General features: G+C 39.4%; 1 protein-coding gene across 50 annotated transcripts in view; it reads right to left on the reverse strand.

Moving 5' to 3' along the window:
- Positions 1–24795, reverse strand: part of ESRRG (estrogen related receptor gamma) — a 617890-nt gene that overhangs the window by 157367 nt on the left and 435728 nt on the right. For all 50 annotated transcript variants that reach the window (XM_072759533.1, XM_072759528.1, XM_072759516.1 and 47 more), the window contains one exon: positions 21934–22349. In XM_072759533.1, the coding sequence (XP_072615634.1) occupies positions 21934–22336 (403 nt within the window). In that variant the 5' untranslated portion in view covers positions 22337–22349. The remainder of the gene's footprint in view (positions 1–21933; positions 22350–24795) is intronic.

Here is a 24795-nt window from a genome sequence, read left to right on the forward strand (position 1 = left end):
TATTACAAATATTACCTTATATGAACTTTCTGTTGCAGCCAATTCAATTTATTCATTTTTTGCTGTGTCCTTCAGACTTCCCTCTGAGAATGATCTAACTTTGCCCCTCTTCTTAAAATTACTTCCAAGGCTCACTGTTCAACTCAAATTCCATTCAAATATTTCATGAAAACCTCTCAGACCATCATAGCAGAAAATGACTTCTTGGTTCTCATATCTTTTCACGTACTCTCATCACATACAGACATGCCATATTTTGTCACACCTTTTTTGCATGCATATTACCCATTAGATGGTAAGATCCTGGAGGCAAGGACCATTTCTTATACAGTAGAAAAATCTTCCTCCAAAAAGTAGTAAATAAGTAAAATAGTATGCTTAGGAAAACCTATATTTTCCTGATATCACAAAGTCATTTTTAGGAACACCAATTATGGTGCTATCATGCAGTAATGTCCACAAGGTCAAGTGAGCTAGATGTCCCATCAGGAAGCAATATTAAGAACATTAGGAAAACTATTCCACATACACACACAAAGTGTTAGGAAACCTAGTTTTTCAAAACCTTAAAAAGTAGCTTTGACAAAAATGAAAATGCATGGCAAACAGGAAGAGATCATGGGGGGGGAGCACCAAAGCCTTCGAGGGAGCAAAGTGTGAAAAGAAAGAAACAAAACAACAATGACATAAGAGACTTTAAAGAAAATAAAAGTGCATCTTGATATGAATAGGATAAGAATAAAAGGAAAATAAAACATCCAAATACAGATGGCACTAAAGGGGTTAATTTTTATCTCATCATAGTACTTAGGATTACTTACAAAGTAAGTGCTCTCAGAATTGGAGCCACATTGGAGAAAATATTTAGGAGCAGTTCAATGATAATAGCTAAATCTATGAATGACTCATCTAAGAATGATTGTATAGGATTTTTAAATTTCTTCAAGAAAAAGAAGGAAAATTGTAAAATTACCACATGAGAGCTTCAGATCACATATAAAGAAGTACTCTAGTTTCCTTTCTAACCATTATATTCCAGAATTCTTCAATGACAAAGGGAAACACAAAGGCAGAGAAATTTTTAATAGTGCCTTAGAATGAGCTCTTGAGGGAAAAGCTCTGTCTTATTCATTGCTGGATCCTCAGTGCTGATCAATGAGCCTGTAATTTTGGATCATGTGCTGGGTTGGGATAGAAAGAGGTAGTTCCTGCTCTTGAAAAGTCCACAGTCTTACAGAGGAGATAAAACACGTAGCAAATAACAATAAAATTTAGTGTGGGGGGCAGTGGTTCTAGATTCAGTACTAGCATGCGTTCCCACAAATGCAGAGGTTATGCCTAAGAAAGTCAATGAATTCTCAATCTAGGAGCAAGTGATTGAATTATGCTATGAAAAATGAATAAATAACTAGATTGGGGTAGAGGAATCTTTCTAAAGCTATAGGCGATGAAACATTTTTTTTGTAAAAATTTCACTGTGAATGGATGGAAAATACAGCAGCCCTGAATGTTTTCACAAATGATGTATTTTCGGCTTAAGTGTATAGAAATTGTTTACGATGAATCAGGTATCCTTCAGCCAAATTTCAATAAATTAGTCTTGACATATAGGAGTGATAACCTTGATTTCACTAAGTAACACTGGTTTATATCTTGAAAAACAAATCAACATTATTCTAAAGAACTTATTTGCTGGAGGAAAACCTCTCTACTTTCAAAGCCCTCCCATTGAGTTACTTAGTTCATTGTTGTTGGCTACGATCGCCCACCCAACAAAGTCTTTGATCCATCCATGTTAGAGTCTACACAAATTCTGCCCTTGAAATATCTTCCCTGGTGCTTTTTCTATGCAACAACAACAACAAAAACACATTTTATCCTAAAAATGTGCTGCCCCAAGCACCTGGGTAATAATGTTACATCTATTTTGGTAATGGCTCAAAGACATTGCTCCCAGTAGACCACATGATCTCTACAGGGCACTTGTTTTCCTTCGATTCACGCAAAGTGGAAACTAGACAAAAATATTTCCAACAGCAACTGTGGGCACCTGAAATGTGAACACCAGACAATCAGGAGGATGCAGAAGTTATTGTTCACAAGCTAGGATTCTCATTTCAGACACAGAGTTTCCTTGGATTATAGCTTGCTATTTCCCAAGACACATTTGTGAGATAGCACCAGGGACTGAATTGGGCAGCTACTGAGGACACGACTGGAATTTGCCCAGTTTTGTCAAGAGCTCAGGAAGTGAGCTCTGTTGCAGAGGGAACCAAATCAACATGGAAGCTCTGGGTTTTTAAACCAGGCTGACAAGAATGATAGAGCAATTTATAATATCTCCTGGCAGCTTTTCAGAAAGTCCTGGGCCCTGATTACTTATTTCAGAGTCTTTTGTACAATTAGTTTGTAGGCAATATAATTTTCTCACTTACCGCTTAATAGAATCTTGCTGCTAGCTGGCGGATAGAATAACAGGGTGTATGTAAAGCTCCAGCCTGGAGTGCCAGTGGATAATTTGTATATTCCTTTCAGTCACTTAATGGACTTTTACAGTTTGGCAGTGAAAGGGCCGAATGATGTAAATTAGCATGGCATCTCAAAATAAAAATATATGTCAAATCCTTACTCCCAGCTCACATCACTCATACACAGTAATGATGCATTTGCTTTATGTACTTCCTAAGAGTTGTCCCCCTTTTCATACACACAGACATCATAATTGTAAAATCAATTTGAAAGCATTTGTATATTTCCCCCAATTGTTTTAATTTTATTAACAGAACCAAATGGCTTGAGGTGACCTACAGGGCATTCCAAGTGGGGTTTATCCAATTGTTTTCCAACATTAAGTGATTTTAAAATAATGGGATTTGCCTCCGTACACAATTACAGAGCATTAAAAACATGCAGCCAATAATCTGTAGTATTTTTGTTTTAAATGATCAAAAATATAAAAAAAGAAAACCCTCTACTGTTGAGTAGTAAAGGCTTTTCCACAGTGATACAATTTCCCTTTCTCCCTTTTCTTTTCTTTCTTGTTTTTAATGCTTCTTTTTTCCTTACTACTTTTTTTCCCATTAGACGTGAAATTGAAAGTCTCCATCACTGGGATTATATAATATGGAACAATAATTTATTACGTATCTATAGCAAAAAAAGTCAAAGTTCCATCAATGCATATACTTCTTTAATTTTTTCAAAGAATCCCAAGTTAAACTTCAAAATAAGTTACCGAGGGACACTACACCTATTCCCAAGGGATTGCTCTTAACACTTTTTGGAGCTCCCTTTAGAATTTCCATAGAGTCACTTTATGAGCTGTTTGGCGGGGGGGGGGGGGGGGGCAGTCAAATTACATTTCATTCATATTCACCCAAAATATCTGACTGCATTCTTTATCATAAGACATGTTGTCAAGTGGTGTTTGTCCATTATTAAATCTCAAATTTACCTTCAAATTACAAAGATCTCCAGAACTTTGATGACATTTTGAGAATCTGCCTCAAGCTCTAAGAGAGGATGCCCAAAACTATTATAAGGAATGGCAGTGTCAGACTCCCAAAGGGATGGCAAGTCACCTGTGACATGAAGACTATGGCATACTGAGGTAGGAGGAAATGAATATCCAGTTAAAAGTCACATCCAGCTCTTAGCAAAGCAATTTTATATACTGGGTTATGCCAAAGTCTCATATTCTTTGCCTTTAAGCTGTCCCTCTACCCTCTATAAAAATGAGGTGGAAGATAAGTGGGTATAGACAAAGCCTTTTGATATTTGGTTCTTTTAGGTTCTATAGTAAATTCTAATAATCATAAACATAGTATGTAAGAGCCATAATAATATATTGGCACAGACTGCTGCATTTTCACACTGAAGCTCAGACCTAGCTCCCACATGAGAACAGATGATGGCTTGTCTCTAAGGACCAAAAGATGAGAAAGCAGCCCATAAGCAGGCAGGCTCATAAACTCTGAGTAGTGTCTACTAAATGGAGACCAGGATCACATACTCTGATTTCACCTTCCAGTGAACCCTATTAGGTGGGTCACTGAGCCTATAGTGGGTACCCACCATCTCCCTGTATGATATATCTAACCATGGGATTATACTGACCTGTTCAATTAAATTAAAAATAGGTTAGCAGGAGGGGATGTAGGTGGCTTAGTCAGTTAACATCTGACTCTTGATTTCAGCTCAGGTCATGATCTCAGGGTCATGAGATGGAGTCCTGCATCAGGCTCCACATTGAGCATGGAGCCTGCTTAAGATTCTCTCTCCTTCTTCCCCTCTCCCTCTCCCATGCACATTCTCCACCTCTAAAAAAAAAAAAACTTAAAATTAAAAATAGAAATAGACTAGCAGGAAAATGGTGGTATAAAATTGTGTGTGGGGGAATTGTTCAGCCTTGATATTTCTTTCAAGGTTAAACAAAACATATCCTACCTTAGTTTTCCCCAAATCTAAAAACATGGACAGTCTTTTATTGCTTTCATTCCACAACTATTGACTAAACACTAGGCACTGTGTATATTCATCTCAAAGAAAAGGTGGAACAAATTATTGTATGCCTACTGCATGTCCATCCTTAATTTACTATCTTGCATAAATTTTAAGAGACATCTGGAGGACACCTGGGTGGCTCAGTCAGTTGAGCTTCTGTCTTCAGCTCAGGTCATGATCCTGGAGTCCACAGATTGAGCCCCACATTGGGTTCCCTGCTCAGCAGGGAGTCTGCTCCTCCCTTGCTTGTGTACTCTCCCTCTCTCTCAAAATAAATAAAAATCTTTAAAAAAAAAAAGACATCTGGAAATGAATGAGTGAAGGCACAGGAGGAGAGAAGAGGAAGAAGAGCAATGGCAGATGAAGGTCCAAATTACAACTGTGCTATTCATTAGCCGTGTGAACTTGAACTAGTTACTTTACCTTCACTACTCTCGGATTACTAAGATATAAAAAAGGAACAATCAAGTGTACTTTCTAACACTGTAAGAATTACATGAACTATAGGTATTAAAATCATAGATCATGTTGTTTAACCTTCTAAGAACAAAAGGGAGAGACATTGTAAGATTTCATCAATTACTGAATACTTTCACTTTAAGACCTAAATCTCGAGTTTGAGAATATTACAACTTTCCTCAGATTTATGCAAGAGTTTGCAAATGAATAAGCCATTCACCCAGAGAAGCTGAAAGAAAATTTTGTCTTGCTAACAACTCCAGTGTACATGGCTATATTTTACAGATACTAGAAGGAGAGGGAGAACGATAGTAACTCAAGTCATTTTTTTTAAAGCACCCAATTGCCTAAGAAGTGAATTTCCGAGACATCAACCACATCTTGTGAGCATTTCTTGTCACTATGCTGGAGCTCATAAACTGCATATCACTGGGTGTAATCTGATTATAATCGAGGGTAAAGGATTTACAAAGCTCTTCAAAATCCCACCTCAGCCTTATCCCTTCCCACAGTCTCAGGTCAATTTCTATCCCTAGCCCCAGCCCAACCCCTCATCTGACATGTACCCTGAATTACTCCAAATTCCTAGAAAGCAGCATTATCTTTCCTGCTGGTCCTCTTCACGTGCTTCATTTATCGTGTCTTCAATGAAGCTTTCCCAGAGCCCACAAGACTGAGTCCTTGTGGGTATAACTAATTCATCTCACACTTGTCTTCACATGGGTCCTTCTCTTACAACTCAACATACTTTATTATTTGTGTCTACTGAATTACCCACCTCCTCTCCCAACTGTATATTCTTGAGGACAGGGACTTACACCCCTTGGAATCTCTTGTGTCCAAAGGAATGTGTCAAGTCAATGACCAGGAAGCCACTCATTACCTGTTGACTTGATTTTTAGTGATCCTGTTCCTCGTTCCCTCATTTTAACATTTAACCCCAAATTATTCATCAAACAAAGCTAAGTATAATTAATAAGACAGAATAAAACTGATAGGAATCTTCTAACACTATATCATTGGGTATTAGCAACACAAATTTAAAGGATTTTACAATTTGAGGAAAACCCAAATTCCAGTTGGTTTGGCCTCCTTGTTTTATAGAGTTCACAGGCAGGTAATATGTACTGATTAACTGATTAACCTATGATCGCTGGACCTTCCTTACAAGGATATGGGATAGTTAATTGCAAAAACAAAAACAAAAACAAAAAACAAACAAACAAACAAACAAAACAAAACACAAACAACAAAAAACTATCCTGACATCCAGTCCAATCCTCCCTAAATATACCCATTAAAATATGCATATCAATACCTACAATAAACACCAAGTGCCAGGCACTGTTTTATGTGTTTTACAGATTGGGCAGATGAGACAATTAAGGCACCAAGACCAAGAATCAGAATGTGAACCCAGGCACTCTGGGTTCCAAAGTCTGTGCTCTTAACTATGATGCAATGCTGCTGGACTTCAATCTTTTAAAAGTAATTAATTGACTGTTGATTGCAACAGAAATAAAAAATGAAATTCCTATCTTCTGACAGTGTGCTTTGTGGAGCTGTCGTTGTTGCTATTGTTGCTGGTTGGAAAGGAAATTTTGATGCGTTAGAGTGGTAAAATAAGGGTGGATCTTGGCATTGTCTTTTGCTGTTGTCAGACTTATGGTACAAGGGCAGCTGTGGGACAGGATAGGGTTGCTTTTGGGGAATGGAATCTCTCAACACCTCAAAAAGAAATCCCTCGACTTGTCTCTGTACCACTATGGTTTGTGGCTGGATTAATTCCACAGAAACCAAACAGACCATGTCACCAGAGCAACAGGTGTCAGGTTGTAAACAATGCATTTTAAAGATCCCAAAATAATGCTATTGTTCATGATAGGAGAAAAAAAAGTAATCTATATTCAGGAGGGTGTGTTCTGAAATGCATGTAAGAAAGGAATACGTGTATAACAAAAACACAGTCACTGATGAAGATGATGGAGAATACAAATATCGCTCATCTGGGGTAACCAGAAATCCAATGTTTTTTAGCCTTGATGTGATGACATCTTCTTGGAAAAGGCAACTAGGTCTTCTGCAGACCCTACGTGATGTGCACAGCTACTGCATCTCAGTTTTTAAGCTCTGACAGAGTAGGGATGGTGTCACACAAGTATTTATAAAAAAGCTCAAAGATGACCACTGCCACAAGAAAGACATTATATTTGAGCTAACCATAGCCCCCAAACTTACTGCACTCAGTATTCAACAACAACTTTTACATGTCTTTTCTCTACCTACAATTTTAAACAACTTTGAGGGGTTTGCTTATCTCTTTTTTAAAAACAAACAACCAAAAAAAAAAAAAACAGTTTGTTAACAAAATACTTTAAGTGAAGGAAAGAAATGCTAATAAAATCTAATGCAGCCATTACTTTTGAATAGAAATGTACTTTTTGCAGTGGCAGTTATCAAATGGTCCATATGATAGGTATAGAAGCATTATGTCAATGGAAGTCCATATGATAAGCAAGAAGCATTAGGATTATACCCTATGTAACAAAGAAACTGACTTTTCAAAATTTGTAAATTTTTAATTTTTTTAAGTAACCTCTACACCCAATGTGGGGCTCAAACTCATGACCCCGAGATCAAGAGTCACCTTCTCTTCCAACTGAGCCAGCCAGGCAGCCCCAAAAGCAACTGACTCTTAAAATAGGAAATCTGACTTCATACCAATCCTGAAGTTTTCCTTGTACCTCTAACAAGTAAAAGCAAGCACATCTTTTCCTAAATTTATCCTTAAATGCTTCTGTTCTCAAATGTCATCAGTGTGCCAAGAACTTTGTCAGAAATGAGATATTGGTATTAGAGACTTCATTCTTTCAAGATCAAGTTGATGTATTCAACGGTATCTATCTGCATCCTCCAAAATTGATACAGATTTGGGGAAATCCTGCTGGACACAATGACAGTAGCTGCTCTGTACTTAACCTGTAGGAGGCAGTATAACAATGATTGTAAGATAGGAGTCAAACTGGAGTCAAGTGGTGGTTCTAAGATTTTTTTTTTTTTTTTGTATGAGTCAGGGAGAGCTTTTAAATTTGAAGTTACCAGGACACCCGGGAGGCTCAGTGGTTGAGCGTCTGTCTGCCTTTGGCTCGGGTCCGGGTTCCTGGAATTGAGTCCTGCATCAGGTTCCCCGAAAGGGATACCTGCTTCTCCCTCTACCTATATCTCTGCCTCTGTGTGTGGAGGGGGTTTCTCATGAATAACTAAAATCTTTTAAAAATAAATAAATTTATTTATTTGAAGTTACCTTCATCAGGAATGAAATGGTAAGGGTCATATAAACGAATACCTTTATGGCGCTGCTTTGAAAATCAAATGAAGTCATGTATTCAAGGTGCCCAGCAGAGTGTCTGACACGGAATGAGCATTGATTCTCAACAATAATCACAATGTTGTATTTACACTCAGGGAAGGGATTCAGGAAGCAGACGAGCTAAAGGGGCTCTACAAGTGGCCAAGAGTTAGTTCTCAGTGCAGAAGTAAGGAAATGTGAGGCAAAGAATCTCTTCCAGCCTGGTGCAAGGAAGCTAAAAGGCATAGACCTGATGTCCAAATCATAGCCATGTGGTAAGAAGCAGAAGCAAACAAATACTCAAAAGACCTTAATCACTAATTACCCCAAGGGTCAGGGAACCCAGACCAGACTGCTAACTGGATACAGAGTAAAACAAGGAAAGCCCAAGTGGGAACCACGAAAGCTCCCAACATGCAGTGTTTGTGCCTAAAGATTTTCCTTTCTGAAATAAAGCCTGTGCACTTGACTGTCTGCTAGGATAGGGATTGCAGATGAGTGCCTGGCTTTTCCTCAGGGAGGCTGAGGAAGAGCATATGGGAAAACTTAACAGGGGAGACTGGGGGGTCTTCCTGTGTGCTGATGGTCCCAGGGAGGCAGGGCAGGGATGCCTCCTTGCGGAGGGGACACGCTTGTTTAAGCTCTCACCCCTTCATGTAACAGCAGGACCAACATGCTTTTTTTCTTAAAAGCCCAGAGAGTTAAATATTTCAGCTTCGAAGGTCATTCAGTGTCTACTGTGACTCTTCAGCAATCTGGGAGAAGCATGAAAGCAGCCACCGATAACACAAGGATGGGTGTGGCTGTGTCCCAATAAAACTTTCTTTAGCAAAATGATTTTGGCCCCCGGCCTTGGTTTACTAATCTCTGGTTTAAAACATATGGACAAAAGGCTGCAATGGTTAAAAAAAAAATACTGTACAGCCTATAACCCATTATTTCCTTTCTTACTTAAAACCCTGTAAAGTAACTTCTTACAAGTTAGGTGCAGATATTACAAAAGAAATCTTAGTAAGTTGATAATATCCCAGAAGAACAAATGGAAGAAGGGGTTAGAGGGCTTTTGCTTTAAGTATCTATAAAATTTGAAATCATTCTCCATATAAAACATAATCGGAAGACTCTGGGGGACAGTGAGGGCGTTCCAGAAGCAAGGAGGTACCTTGGGAGTAGCGAAGATGCTGTGGAGGCAAAAGGGAAAAAAAAAAAAAGGTGCAATCAAGGACAAAATCTTGGGCTAGATACATTCCTTTGAAGATTCTTGTACTTGCCTCTGATCTTCTTCAAATGAAAACTATGTTAATAGCTTGCCACTGAAAAATGGATATTAGAATGTAAACTTGGCTCTGCTTTCAGATTCACTCTAAAGGTACATTCAGATTTCAAGCTCTAAATTCTAAATTAGTCAAAATTTCCTATGTACTAAATCCTCTTCTTTTCTTTTGTATTATTACTCAGCTTTATTTATTTATTTATTTATTTATTTATTTATTTATTTATTTATGGAGGAGGGACAGAGGGAGAGAAAGAATACCAAGCAGGTCCTACACCCAGCCGGGTATTTGACCCAGGCTCCCTCTCACAATCCTGAGACCAGGACCTAAGCCAAAATCGAGAGTCAGATGCTTAACCAACTGACTAAGCCACCCAGAAGCCCCTCAGCTACTCCTTTATTAAAAAGTATACTAGACTACAGTTGTCTCTTTAAGGTTGTTCAAACCAAAATAAAACAAGATTTAATCCCAAAGAACATAGTTTTTTCCTTTAAAAAATACAGATCCATTCACATCATCATGTTTCCCTCCCCTTCTTCTGACTAGTAATCATCATAAGAAAGAAAAAGTTGCCCTCTGTTGCAAAGTTTATACAAGCAGACAGTCATTGTGACATCAAAACAAGAGAAGAGGGATCCCTGGGTGGCGCAGCGGTTTGGCGCCTGCCTTTGGCCCAGGGCGTGATCCTGGAGACCCAGGATCGAATCCCACATCGGGCTCCCGGTGCATGGAGCCTGCTTCTCCCTCTGCCTGTGTCTCTGCCTCTCTCTCTCTCTCTCTGTGTGTGTGACTATCATAAATAAATAAAAATTAAAAAAAAAAAAACCAAGAGAAGAAATAAGCCTCTTTTCCTCTAAAATCAAGAATTAAAGAGTCAGGGAAGTGTTATCAGTGATGGGTGTGGAGGTACATATTTAGGGCCAATCTAAAACTAACAACGAAAAATCCAGTAGTGAAATGAGTGTCAGCAGATAAAAATCCAGGGAACTAAGCTAGAAAACTGATATGATGGATCTGAAGAACTGAATTCTCAAACTTCATATACAGGGAGGTTCCGAAAATGAATTATAAAAAAAAAAAATAGATCTTTTTAAGGCTTACTTCTGACTCCTTTAAAAAAAAAAAAAAGCCTTTAATATTATCTAATCATAACTTTGGGAATATTCTTAATTCCCCATTTTTATTTTATTTTATCAACTTAATGGAAAATTTTGCCCATGGACTAAAAATCTCTCAAGAAAAATTCAGTCTGAAATTATTCAATGCTTTAAAATTTAAACTTGAAAAATTACGCAAGTCAGGTAACAACTGGTAAAGAGCCCAGGCTCTGGATTCAGGCTGCCTGAGGCCCAATTGTGTTTGGGGCATTACTTCGCAGTACCTCAAGTTCCACATAGATGAATAAGATAATATAAGAATACTCTAAGAGTAGTATCCGTCTCCTTGGAATAATGGAAGAATTAATTAGGACAACCAATGTGAATCACTTAGAACAATGTGTGGCACACTGTGAAAACGGATATAGTCATTATTATCATAATGATAAACTCAAAAATTCTTCACCTATTATTATTGGTAAAGGCATTGTATGCAACTCAAGACACTGAAAACAACTATTTACCCTGTCTATTATGTGTGTAACTATTTACGGACAGCCTAAGGAGGTAAAAGATAAGAATTTCAAATTCAGGGATTATCTGAAACTCCCCCAAAATATGTAAACATTCACTTTATATTCACCAGGATGGCCACTATCAAAAAAAAGGGGGGGGGGGGAAGGAAATAACAAGTGCCTAAATGGACACAGAGAAATTAGAACCACTGTGCAATGTCAGTGGGAAAGGAAAATGATGCAGCCACTGTGGAAAGCCAGTCAAGAGGAAGATTCCTCAAAAAATTAACAGCAGAATTACCATATGATCCAGCAATCTCCCTTCTGGGTAAATATCCAAGAAATCAACAACAGGATCTCAAAGAGATATTTCTACATGCATGTTCCCCGCAGCATGATTCACAAGAGTCAAGAGGCAGAAACAACCTACTGTCTTTGGATCAAGGAATGGATAAAGCAAGTGTGGTACAGACATATAATGGGATATTATTCAGCTTTACAACAGAAGGAAATCCCATCATATATTACAACACGGATAACCTGAGGACATTGTGCTAACTGCAATTAGCCAATCACAAAAAGACAAATACTACATGATTCCAATATGGCAAATAAAAGCAGCCAAACTCACCGGAAGTAAAAAAGTGGTACCCAGAGGCTGAGGGAGAGGGAAATGGGGAGTTAATTGATGTAGAGAATTTCAGTTTTGCAAGATAAAAAAAGTTTTAAAGACCTTTTGGGCAATTACTTACATATAATTAACACCATTACACTGTACACTTAAAAATAGTAAAGATAGAAATTTTTATGTTCTATGTTTTTTGTCATATGCATTTTTTGTTATGTGTATTTTGTCATGTGATTTTTACCACCGTAAAAATAAAATAAATATGAAGAAATAAATAAAAGCTTAAACATCATTTTTTATCAATGTAAACATGTATTTACTTTAAGTGTCAATTACAATACTTTGCCAGCATCTTTTACCTAACGTTGCTTTTACATGAAACTTTTAAAAGTTGTCGAAGTGAGTTGCAATGACTAGGCCTTCACATTGTTGCATCTCATTATCAACAACTTCAAAAGAAAGGGAATTAATGCAGTCTGTGCACTTTACCACATCTAAGATATTATCTAAGTTTATCAAGTAATATATCAGAAAAACAAACCACTGCCCTTTAACAGTAAAGAAAAAAAGTCTGACCCATCCATGAAGCCCCACCCTGCCATTCCTCACAACCTGCTTCACAGCCTCCAAAACTTGAATTTTAACAAGGTACTGATGTTTCCTTTCCTGGGACGCCCATTAAATCATGTTGAGACATGTACTCCTACAACGGATTACCAAAGTGACCCACATTCACATCAATAGCAACCTGAAAGGGGCACCTGGATGGCTTAGTTAAGCATCCGACTCGATCTCAGATCAAGTCTTGATCTCAGAGTCATGAGTTCAAGCCCCACATTGGGCTCCACACTTGACATGGAGCCTACTTAAAAAAAATAATAAATAAATAATTAAAATAATTTAAAAAGGAACCTGGGACAACAGAAATCTCATCACTCATTTTTTTTTTCTTTTGTCTTCTTTCCTACCTTTGGGGTGAATGTTTAATTCACTCTACTTGGATTAGCCATAACCAATTCTGAATTTGACCCTTTAAATAAGACCTTGGAGGAAGAGTCTTATCATGTCATTACTAACAGATGTATAGAAAACATGCATTTTGAAAACTATAAAGCACAAAGTATCCTTCCGACTATAGCTACTAGGGCTATTCTCTTTTTTTCTAAGATTTTATTTATTTATTCATGAGAATACACAGAGAGAGAGAGGCAGAGACACAGGCAGAGGGAGAAGCAGGCTCCATGCAGGGAGCCAGATGTGGGACTCGATCCCGGGTCTCCAGGATCACGCTCTGGGCTGAAGGTGGCGCTAAACCGCTGAGCCACCCGGGCTGCCCTACTAGGGCTATTCTACAAGGTAATTTATCAGTTGTTGCTCTGAACAAAAGAGCCTTATTTGTCAGGGCCTGATTCTCGGTCAAAAAGAACAAGAATGAAAGAATGAAAGCTATCAGAATGGAAAGAGAAGCAACTGATACCTTTGCTGGGCAGTTTATCTAGTAATCAAAAAAACAGCCTCCAGCCCTTCATCAAAACAGTCCCTTCATCAAAACAGTCATCAGATAATACTAGGGTGACCCAGGGTGGCAGGTGCTCAGAAGAAAGTCCACTGATCTGCAGACCAAGTATCAGCCACATCCCACTTCCTAAGAACTCCATCACAAATGTAAAAATCTTCCTTGCTAAAAGACAGGAAGGCAAATGGGATTTTTGAAGAATTAATTGGAACCGATCCTTAGGTAGTCCCTCAGACTTGAGCATGTAAACTACAAAAAGTCCTTCTCAACCGACCATTACTTGCCAAGAGGAGGGTTGGTGTGGAGTCCTGGGAGGCGTTTAAGATTTGACAAGTGGTAGGCTGTGACAGGCTAAGAAAAGAAAATTACTCACCAACAAAATCCTTAGAAGAAATGGCAATGCACATGCTTCCTTCCCATGAGAGTGACTGAATCAGGAACAAGTTTGGGTGGCCCAGGTGGGTCACCATTTGAGATGTTGCCACACAGGAACCAGAGTACCAGGCCTCATGCCACAATAAATCCCTTCCTTCCCTACTTCTGAGGACACTAGCTCAGGTGAACCATGGGAAATTGATTGTGTTTTCTGAGTGCAGAATGTTTTGTTTTTTGTTTTTTTTTTTTTAAGATTTTATTTATTCATGAGAGAGAGAGAAAGAGAAAGAGAGAGAGAGAGAGACACAGGCTCCATGCAGGGAGCCCCACGTGGGACTCTATCCCGGGACTCCAGGATCATGCCCTGGGCCAAAGGCAGGCACTAAACCTCTGAGCCACCCCAGGAATCCCCAGTGCAGAGAGTTTTATTCAAGGAAGGAAGTTTACAAAAATAAATAAAGTAAAGCATAGCCTCTTATGTATGCATATGTAAAGATAGTCCAGAATTACATACTTGTTTTTTCTGATTCTATAATGTAGGTCATATCAGAGTAGAATCAATGGAGAATATATTAATGTTACAGATACATCAGAACTCTAGTGAAAGTACAAAGATAGATCTAAGTTTTTAAGATTACTGAAAAGTTGGTCCTTCTATTAATTGTAACTATTGTACTTTTAAAAATTAGTGATACTATTACTACACATGTCCTTTTTAAATGAATAAAAATAGGGGCACTCGGGTGGCTTAGTCCACTAAGCATCTGACTCTTGATTTCGGCTCAGGTCATGATCTCAGGGTTGTGAGATCGAGCCCCACATCAGGATGAGGGGCTGTGCATGGAACCTTTCAAAATATTGTAACATAATCAAGCGTTTAAAAAATATGCAAATGACACCAGAGATTGTCGTGTCACAAATTTAAGTTCCTAATATCTGAAGGACAAAAATATAGTGAGGGTAGTTAAATGTTCTATTTTTTTTCTTTGATCAAAGATCAACCATCCAATTTAATCTCTGAAAATAATCAGCCTTATTTTTATACAACCCGTGACCCAACTTTTTGTCAGCCATTCTAAAGGCTACTTTATTTTAATTTATATTGATTCTGTTTTCTGATTAGCTAGCTAATACATACAAATATGACATGGTGAACAGTAATAAGAGACTAGAAATATCTGATCCCTGAAAAAGTAAAAACATTCTGAAAACTGAGATGATGCACTTAAGAGATCATCACGATAAAGAACTTGCTTCCAGGTTAAACAAAAGATATATATGTAAAATTGCCTAAAGAAGTCCTCTGGGATGAAAATCTTGGTAGTCAATGTTGCCTACCAGGAAGATGAACTGAGGTGTTTTGGTCTGGCAGTTACCCAGCAGTCAAATCGGGCCCTAGGCATGTTTCTGTGAGGCCCCAAACTCAGAGATTTTATATTCTTAAACAGCTTTAAAAAATAAAACACAGACAAGCAGAGTATGTAACACAGAAGGCATGTGACCCCCCCCCCCCCCCCCGATCCTAAGATATTTACTGTCTGGCTCTAAAACAACTTCGGAAGTGCTGACAATAATTTAGGTCTATTCCTAAAAGTCAGAACAAACCAGGGAAAAGAAAACACTACTTATTTATCCCAAGAATTAAGTTCATTAAGTCAAAACAGAGAGAGACAAATCTGTAAACGATGTAGTTCTCTAAAACATCCATTCACGTAACACATATTCTTTACCACCAAAAAGAGTGTGCAATACTAAATTTTACTATTAAAATAAACACTGAAGTTATCAAAATAGTGGGAGTTTGGCAACATTAATGTATTTCTAAAAATCATACAAAATTGCCATCAAATGCAATAAAAAGTGGAAAAACCAATGAAATTTTAACAGAGCAACCTCTGAGTTCAAGCAAATAAACTGTACACACTATTTCTTTGGTAAGTATTAATATCAATATTTAAGTTAACCCTGCATCCAAACTGATCACCCCGGAGATCCTTCACATCAATTTAAACATTTCCATAGTATTTTGAGTTTTAATCTCAGGACATACCAGAGTTTTAAAGCAGCCACATGTCAACTGGGGTAATTATTTTCTCCAAATACTATTTAAGTTATATAGATAATATTTTATGATTTTCTTTTGTAAGGTGCATAGGATGTTCAGACACTCAATTTGTAAGTTTCTTTTTCCTCCAGTGTTGTAAATATTCTATCCTAAGACCAAAATAGCCCTTTATGGCAAAGAAAACGTGAGGCCCAGGCAAAATCCTCTAGGACTAGCCCACCTGTTTCAGGAAAGTCAGCAGTTCCGTGTGGAGAAGCAGTTAGCATATCAGATCCACAGGCCATGCCCACAGCCTTAGCCGATGCCTAGCAGGCAAATGCCTCATCTTTAATGCCCCATGTTTCAGGAGATGTTTAGGCTCTTATCAGTGTCACCTTTAGACTTGGACAAAAAGAGTCCCACCCGAAGGCCCTGGGCTTCAGAAGGCATTTACAGTGCAAGGGCCCCTTCCACAGGCTAAGGGGACAAGACCAACTGGAACCAACTCCTTTGCAATTCCATGATTCCCAGTTCCTGGGACCCTCAAATTCTGTGGCTAAGCCCCATGCTAAGGCCTGTGTGGGCCTCTCCCCTGGGTCCATCCTCCGGAATGTGCCCTGGACTGCTTGTATGTACCTTATGAGGCCCATGCATGGTCAAGGGGTAGCTGTTTGGAAGCATCCATGGGTTTTAGCCATGGGAGCAGGGTGTCCACACTATGAGAGAAAGTGATGGAAGGTAGAGGGGAAGAGAGAAATGGGGAAGGTTTAGGCTAAGGACTGACCTTCTTTCTCCTCTTGCTAACAGAATTCCTACAAGTCTGAGAACTCAAAATGCAAAGCTGGCCTCACAGGCCATCATGAAGGTCTGTCCAGTAAAAGAATAGAATATATGTTCCTTAGCAGTTTGTTCTCTTGATTTATAAACTTCTAAAGATTATACATACATTACGTGGCTGGCCACTATACCCGTGTCAGGTCCCACAAATGCCCAGGATGAACTTAATCCTCATAATGGTCACTGCACATCTCATGCTGCAAGGATGTCCTGCTACTTCATTCCCAAATCCCACAATCAAAGCTTAATGGGGAATCTGATATTTCACCAAGTTCCAGGATTCAGGCTCCTACTCTGATGCACCCAGTTTCCTATCCATGACCACAGGGGGAAAAAAAAAAAGTTAATTGATCACCATAAAACTAATCGAATTTCCAGTCAGTCCACCTAAATGCCTCCTGGTATAAAAGGGCACCTTCGTGAGGAATAGCTACAAGGAGAGGGGGTTAATTATCACAGCGTAAGGTGGATACCTGTGATCTGAGGAAGGCTACACATCCTAGTTTAGCATCAAGGACACCTTTGTGCTGAAATAGCTGAACCATCCAGTGTTTGCGTATCCCAGTCATATTGCCAATAGCAATCAAAGTTAGTAATTTATTGAGCACTTACTATGGGCCAAGAACTCTGACAGACATTCCCACCTGGGAAACAGGCACAGTGATATCAAGGTCTCTCAGCTTTATTTTTTTCTTAATTTTTTTAAAGATTTTATTTATTTATTCATGAAAGACCCAGAGAGAGAGGCGGTGGGTGGGTAGAGACACAGGCAGAGAGAGAAGCAGGCTCCACACAGGGAGCCCGTTGCGGGACTTGATCCCAGGACCCCGGGATCACACCCTGGGCCAAAGGCAGGCGCCAAACCACTGAGCCACCCATGAATCCCCGGTCTCTCACCTTTAAGGGGCTGAGATTTAGGCCTTGTTTTATATGAACCCAAAAACCTATGCTATAATGATTATCTTTAAAAAAAAGTCCTGTTTGTTTTTTTTAAAGATTTTATTCATTTATTTATTTATTTATGACAGACACAAGAGAGAGAGAGAGAGAGAGAGAGAGAGAGGCAGAGACACAGGCAGAGGGAGAAGCAGGCTCCACGCAGGTAGCCTGACGTGGGACTCGATCCCGAGTCTCCAGGATCACGCCCTGGGCTGAAGGCAGTGCTAAACCGCTGAGCCACTTCGGCTGCCCCCAAATCCTGTTTTTTGAATATATAATTTCCTCTTCATAAAAGTGGGGAAAAACAAAATGCCTTATCTCTTGCAGAGAAATGAGCAGCTGAAATAGTGATGTCAGACATACAAATATATATAAATATTTATCTTCTATGTTCTTAGGAGAAATGGAGAGTTAGTATTTTATATGTCAAAGGATGGACTATGACATTTTGGGGGGGCATATAAAGATATTTCCCTGCTCTTGCTTCCTTCACTAGAATCCAGGGAAAACTCTTAAAGAGAAGATCCACACACAGAAAATTTCCCACTCATTTATGAATTGACTAACACTGGAATTAGAAATCAGAGTAATAAAACCTAGAAGGTGGCAATGAAGTCACTGGTGCCATTTTAAGCCTGTCAGATGATAGGACTGTCAAAGTCTTCTAAAAAAAACTGTTTTGGTCAGCAGAAAACAAAACAAAACAAAAACACCTTGACTTTTCCCTAAGTGCTGACCTAATTCAACAGTTTTCAATGATAACTTGGAAACGGTCAATCAATAAAATATGCCTTTCTGGTTGGTTCTCACTGAAGTTTATGATTAACTGCCTTTCCCAATCAGAATACCACATTCATCTTTGAAAAGAACAATTCTCATTACTTTTTAAATTTTTTTTTTAGAGAGGGAGAGAGCACACATGGCAGGGAGGGGCAGCGGGAGAGTGGGGAGAGAGGGAGGGGTTGAGAGAAAGAAAAAGAGAGAGAGAGAGAGAGAGAGAGAGAGAGAGAGAATATCTCAAGCAAACTCCCTGCTGTGCGAGGAGCCCCATGTGGGGCTTGATCTCATGACCCTGAGACCATGACCTGAGCTGAAACCAAGAATCAGACGTTCAACCGACTATGCCACTGAGCCAGGTGCCTCTGTTACTTTTCATAAGATGTGCTCCAGATATATGTTCTTTTGGTTCTAAATTCAAGAGGCACTTTTGCCTAACTTTTATAATTGATATTCATTACATGCTGCATAACCAATCTTAACAATAAATTGTTGCAACAGGAAATAAAGAGTCTAAAGAGGAAATACTGCCCATGAATATGCCTTTGGGTGCGCACGTCACTTGAGTCGAGCCAGTAAGAGCACCAGCAGGTGCTGGTGGGGTAGGAGCCACACTGCCATTATGTCCTGATCCAAAGGGTAGAAAGACTTGCTCTTAAGGGTAGTTGCATAATCTCTTCTCATTCCCTGAAGAGCTGTCGGGGAGGGAAGGGAGAGGCCACTATCTGTCAAGGATAGTTTGGCTGTCTGCTGCCTCAAGGCATGAGAATAGATTCTAGGTCCTTTCAGCATCTGAGTAAGAATCTGTGATGGTACAAGAGATTGGGGCCACTTTCCCTATCTTTGGAGTTCAATCGCTATCACACTTGGCAGAAAGGAGGGGCGGTTCCAGTCTTCCTTACAATCACCACCCTAATTATTACATTATACTTTCACAATTTAATCCCTTTATTTGCCTCACTGCCTTTTTGGGGCTAAGTGAGCGCCACGGTGTGATGCCTGCTGATGTAGCTAGCAGGGTAGCCTTACGGAGTGCTGCCCAGCTGCCAGCTACAAACACAGCCAGGTGGGCAAGTCCAGAGTGCTAATCTGGACAGTGACATCTCTGTCTTCTGCTCAAAATCCTTGAAAGTTGCTCTCTCCAATATGGAGTAAAACTGAGCACTATACATCAATGCCAAGAACCACCCTGTGCTTTGCTCTGTTAAGCTTTTGGTAGCATTTCAGCATCCTAAGGAAAAATCAGGCATAGAATTCCAATTGCTCTATTCCAGTTATTGCTCAGTAAATAACTATTGCATAGCTATTAATATCTAAACACTATGATTAAAAAAAACTATCAGGAAATTGTTTCACAGTTGTTCTATCTTTGGAAAATACTAAGGACCAAGAAGTTTAATCACTACCCGCTGCCCCCATCCTAAAAATTTGGTATTCCCTCAAGACAGGAGAGGCTGGTAGAGGAATCCTCCTCAGTGCACAAATGTTTGAGAACAAAGCTTCAATAAAATGTTAGAAAGATGTTAACACTGTCCAGACAGTGTACTCATGTCTGGCTCACAGTAGGTTCACAGTAAATATTTGTTGAGTAAAGGGGAGAGGTTTTCCTAGTGAGAATCTCATGCTTATATCAGCATACACAGCATTTGTTAATTCATCCCAAAATATTTGCTTATCTTTGTGTAGTTAATTCCAGAGCTGCATAAACTGAATAAACAAAATCAAATTACTAACAGTGTGAATTTTAGATACTCTGCAATAAAAGTATTCTAATACCTCTGGACAATGGCTAGTAAGAACCCAAAGATTTGAATTGTGTTCTCATTTCCAAGTTTTACAATGTTAGTAAGGAGGCTCAAGATATTTTTCAAATGCCCAAGAGTCTAAGGAAGCTCCGCATATGGACCACCACTATTTTTACTTACTCTACCTACAATTTCACTTTTCATTTTATCCTTAAAACGTTCCATGAGGTAGGTATTAATGCCTTCAATTTACAGATGAGAAAAAAGAAAGATCCAGTGGATGAAGGATTTGTGTCGGAAAATGCTAATAAATATGGCAGTGATGAGTCACAAAATATGAAGATACAGCCATTAAAATATTTACATAATTATTATGAACTCCATACTACCTTGGCTTGTGTTCTTCAGCTAAAATTCTGAAAAGCTATGAAAAAGTTAGGCTGAACTATCTATTACATAAGACTTAAGAGGTCTTGAAAAACTGCGCTGAGCTGAGCTCACCCCCAGAGACACCAACTGAGGTAATCTGGGATGAAGCCTGGGGATTTGCATTTTTAATAAATTCCCAGGTGATACTGATACCGTGGGTTCAGTGGCCATACTTTGAGAAACACTTCACTTATAGAACCCAGCACAGTAGTGGGTGGTGATTTTTAACCTTGGCTTTACCTGAGCATTAAGTAGGAAGCTTTCAAAAATCCCCACCTCGCCCTGTCCACACCTAAAGCCAATTCATTCGGAATTTTGTGGTATGAGCCCTGGCATCAATATTTTTTCAGTCTCCTGGTGATTCCAGTGAGCTGGCAAGGATGAGAATCACTGATATGTGGGAAAACGCACATGTATCCAAAAGTTCTTGTTAGGAAGAAAACATTTTCTAAACCACTAAGAACAGAATCCCTGAGGAGCAGAGGATCCTCAACAAACAATTATTCTTTCCTTCCCCTAATTTCTTCAAAAGTGCATCACACTTAAAAAGCGAAAATTATAATTTCCTGTAAGAATATAGATCTACAGCTTTTAACATGAGCGGAGCTCTGTATTTGTGAGTTACTAGCTTAAAGGAGCAGATACAAATTTCAGCCGTATTTTTCTACATTTATATTGTTATCCATAACGGTGTGAGTATATCTCATATATGTTGCAGATACATTTGATAATTAGGAATAATTTGGAAGATTTTTTTTTAACAAATTCATTAAAAAGGTAAGAAAACTATATCCAACCATAGGGAAAGTAGGAAGGTAAGTAGACAGTTATATTTGTTTAGAGTAGTGGTTCTTAAAACATGGTTCCTGAACCAGCAGCATCAGCATCAGCTGGGAATTTGTTAGAACTATAAATTCTTGGGCTTTTATTCCAGATGTAATGAGTCAGAATCTCTGGGGGTAGGGCCTGGTGATCTGCATTTTAACCAGATCGCAAGGTGATTTTGATGCCCGCCCAAGTTTCAAAACCACTTCTCTAAAGTATTTATTATTTCCATCATCTGCAAGAAGAACCAAAGAGCAAAAAAAGACTACTGATCCAGTGTGTATTTGCTTAGTTGCTATACAGACTCACATTGCTCTGATAACAGCAGTGCGTTTTTTTTTTCCTTTGTTTTTTTGTTTTTTGTTTTTTTTCCCCAAAGCTCAGTATCATTCCATCACTAGAGCTTAATGGTGAAAGCAGAATTGATAGGGGGCATACCTGGGGGAGTTTATTCTATAAAACCTCCACAAGCTATTGGAATCTATTTCTATTTTGTACTCAAGACAGAATGAAGACTGCACAACTTGATTAACAAGGATAAGAATTAAGAAAAACCACCCAACCAGCCAACCAGCACATGAGGTTGGAAGAGGGTAGGGTACCCTCAGGTGCAACACTAACCTTGAATCGTCCTCTTGAAGAATGCCTTGCAGGCTTCACATGATGCTACCCCATAATGGTACCCAGAAGCGATGTCACCACACACTAAACACAGTCTCTTGGGCATCGAGTTGAGCATGTATTCACACTTGGTCTGGGGATCTTCAACAATGGTGCTGGAGCAGTCATCATACAGTTTCCTGACAGGCCCACTACCTCCTAGGATAGGAGCAGAAGGGTAGAGAGGTGGCGAGTCAAGTCCGTTCTGATGGCCATTCATGGTTGAACTGTAGCTCCCGCTGGCGTCTGAAGAGCCACCTGGGCTGTGGTGGTTGACGCTGTCCGTCAGGGAGGCCGGGCTGGAGGGTTCCGTCTTGATGAAGGACGAACAGCTGGAATCAATGTGTCGATCTTTGTTTGACATTCTGCAGAGAAGCCTGAGATGTAGGGAGATACAAACGGAGAGAGAGAAAAAGGGAGAGAGTGTCAAACACAGAGACCAAAAGAGGTAGAAAAAAAGGAGAAAGTGAAAAAAAAAAAAATAGAGAAAGTCATAGGGAAGGATGAAAGGAGGAAAAAAAAAGAATTCATGTGTTAAAGACACTGCTCTTTGAGAGCACTGCCTAAGAGCTGGGATTACACATCATTCATTCTCTAGTCGATATCTCTTGTTCTACAAGAAGGTAATCAGCATAAGGGCATGACAGGGTTACATCAGGGGGCCCAGACAGGCCATAAACAAAACCTCTAACGGGTCCAATTCCTTTTATTTTACCTTTCTCCTGGAGAACCACTGTCAATATCTAAATCAACCCTCTAGATTCTAAATTTACCCATGGAAGAGGAGTGATTTAAAAGACCATGTATCATTTCCAAAATTGGATTTATCCTCCCTCTACTTTTCCCTTCCGTGTTCCCATGCCGCAGTCATTTTACTGTCAGCAGAATCCAAACTTTTATTTTCGAGACCAAATCGAGGATTCCTCAGCTCTGTAATTACTGTTTATCAACACGCTTCCATAAGCATAACTGTCTTTTATTGATCTAAGACACATAGGGAATATATCCTCAATCACTTTGCTTCTTTATTTAAATCGCTCTATTTCAAAGCTGTTTAGGGATAGAGAAAGACCTCAAGTATAAAATTCCACCCAACGTGTAAGGATGATATCCTAGAGCCCACAAAACTTAGTGAAACCATCACCAACACTGATTAATACATATGTGCGTGTGCTTGCATGTGTGATTTGCCATTAAGAGATGAATCCAGAAAAGCCATGGGAGCCTTCCTATACCTGTGAGTCCATAAATCTGATGCTTTGTGTTATATTCAGTAAACTAGGTATGTATCATTTTCTCATGAAAAATGAGGTTTGTGGTGATCCCTCTCCCCCTCCCTTTTGTCTTTGAACATCACACCTCCTAAAAGGAAATATGATGAGGCATCTAATCTGACAAGCTATGTTATCTAGAAGAAACATACTGCCCCTCTTTCTTTGTTGGAACCATAAGTGATTAAATTTCTGAAAAGGTGATTAGATGAAAAGATATAATTGGTCCTATTTTCTTTCCGATTAGCCATAGTGCAAAACCCCCTTTAGCCAAGTCTCTAAGAACATTCTGAGAGCCTGCTAGAGAAAGAAGAGGTGACAGTTGAGAAGGGGACTTAGCTAATTGCTTCCCAGTGGAAAGGTGATTTATAGGAATCGCACAGGGTAATGGTTATTCACTGGAATTTGGGGGAGTAGTCACACTATAACCAAAGCGATACAATGAGCTCCCCCACTACAAATCTAATGATATTTTATCACCGCCCAAATTTCATGTTCTCCTCCAGGACCCCTTTCTCCCGCTGTCCTGTTTTCTTTAAAATGAAGAAAAACAGAAAACCCTCCAAGAGGGAATGTTCGCTTAACTGTTCCAAGCAAGGCACCTCGAAAGCAAAGCAGGAAGAGCAAAACTTCGCCTCTTAACAGGTAGGCCGCACCCTGGGCATTTCGTTCTGCTTTTTTTTCTTTTTTTTTTTTTTTCTTTTTTTTTTCCTTCTGCTTTCTAAAGTAAAATGATATCAGGATGGGAGGCAAGCAAACAGGAAGAAGCAATCCAGAAAAATACCTTCTCGCTTTCGCCCACCCGCTTGTGTTGTCCTTTCCTCAAGAGCTAGCGAAAGAAAAAAATTATCCCCGTCGCCAGCCTGAACTACGGTGTCCTCTCCCTTCTGCATCTGCTGCCTTGTGCCCGTCACTGTTAATGAGCGCTGTAATTAATAGATCGCTCTCCCTGTCTCCCTGCTTGCTCTCTGGGCTAAGCACTTTTTCCTCAAGTCAACGTTTGAAAGAAAGCGGGTCGGCACTGACTTACAGCAGCCCTGCGAATTCCTTTTAATTTAGAGCACTTACCCCACCACTTCACTTATTACCTTATAATTACTGGACTGCTCGCACATACATTATGATCTTGGACTAGAGTTAGAAGTTATTAGGGTACTAAAACATGGTTGCTCCCCTTTCCTCTCCCTGGCACTGAATTTCTCACAGCGATGACAATTAACTCTTTCACCATCTGCCTTCAAGGCACTATTTCTTAATTTTTTTTTTTTTCCTTTTTCTAGAAGAGGGTGGCTTGATCACAAAATATACCACGTCCTGTCCTCCCCTCTCTCTCTCTCTCTCTTCTTGGATCATCTGTGGTCGATTGCATCCCAATTTTCTTTCCCTCAGGCTTGTCCTCATGGACCTCTCAAGTAGGCCCAACTCTTGAGTAAGAAACCAGGCCAGAAATTGCTTTCCCGTGCATGGAACAGCTATTGGCTAAGTCACCAAATGTTTATGGGTCAAACACCTGTTGTTGGAGTCCCTGAAAAAACAGGGAGTCTCCAGCCAG

This window comes from Vulpes vulpes, chromosome 5 (assembly GCF_048418805.1).
Source record: "Vulpes vulpes isolate BD-2025 chromosome 5, VulVul3, whole genome shotgun sequence".
NCBI classification, from domain to species: domain Eukaryota; kingdom Metazoa; phylum Chordata; class Mammalia; order Carnivora; family Canidae; genus Vulpes; species Vulpes vulpes.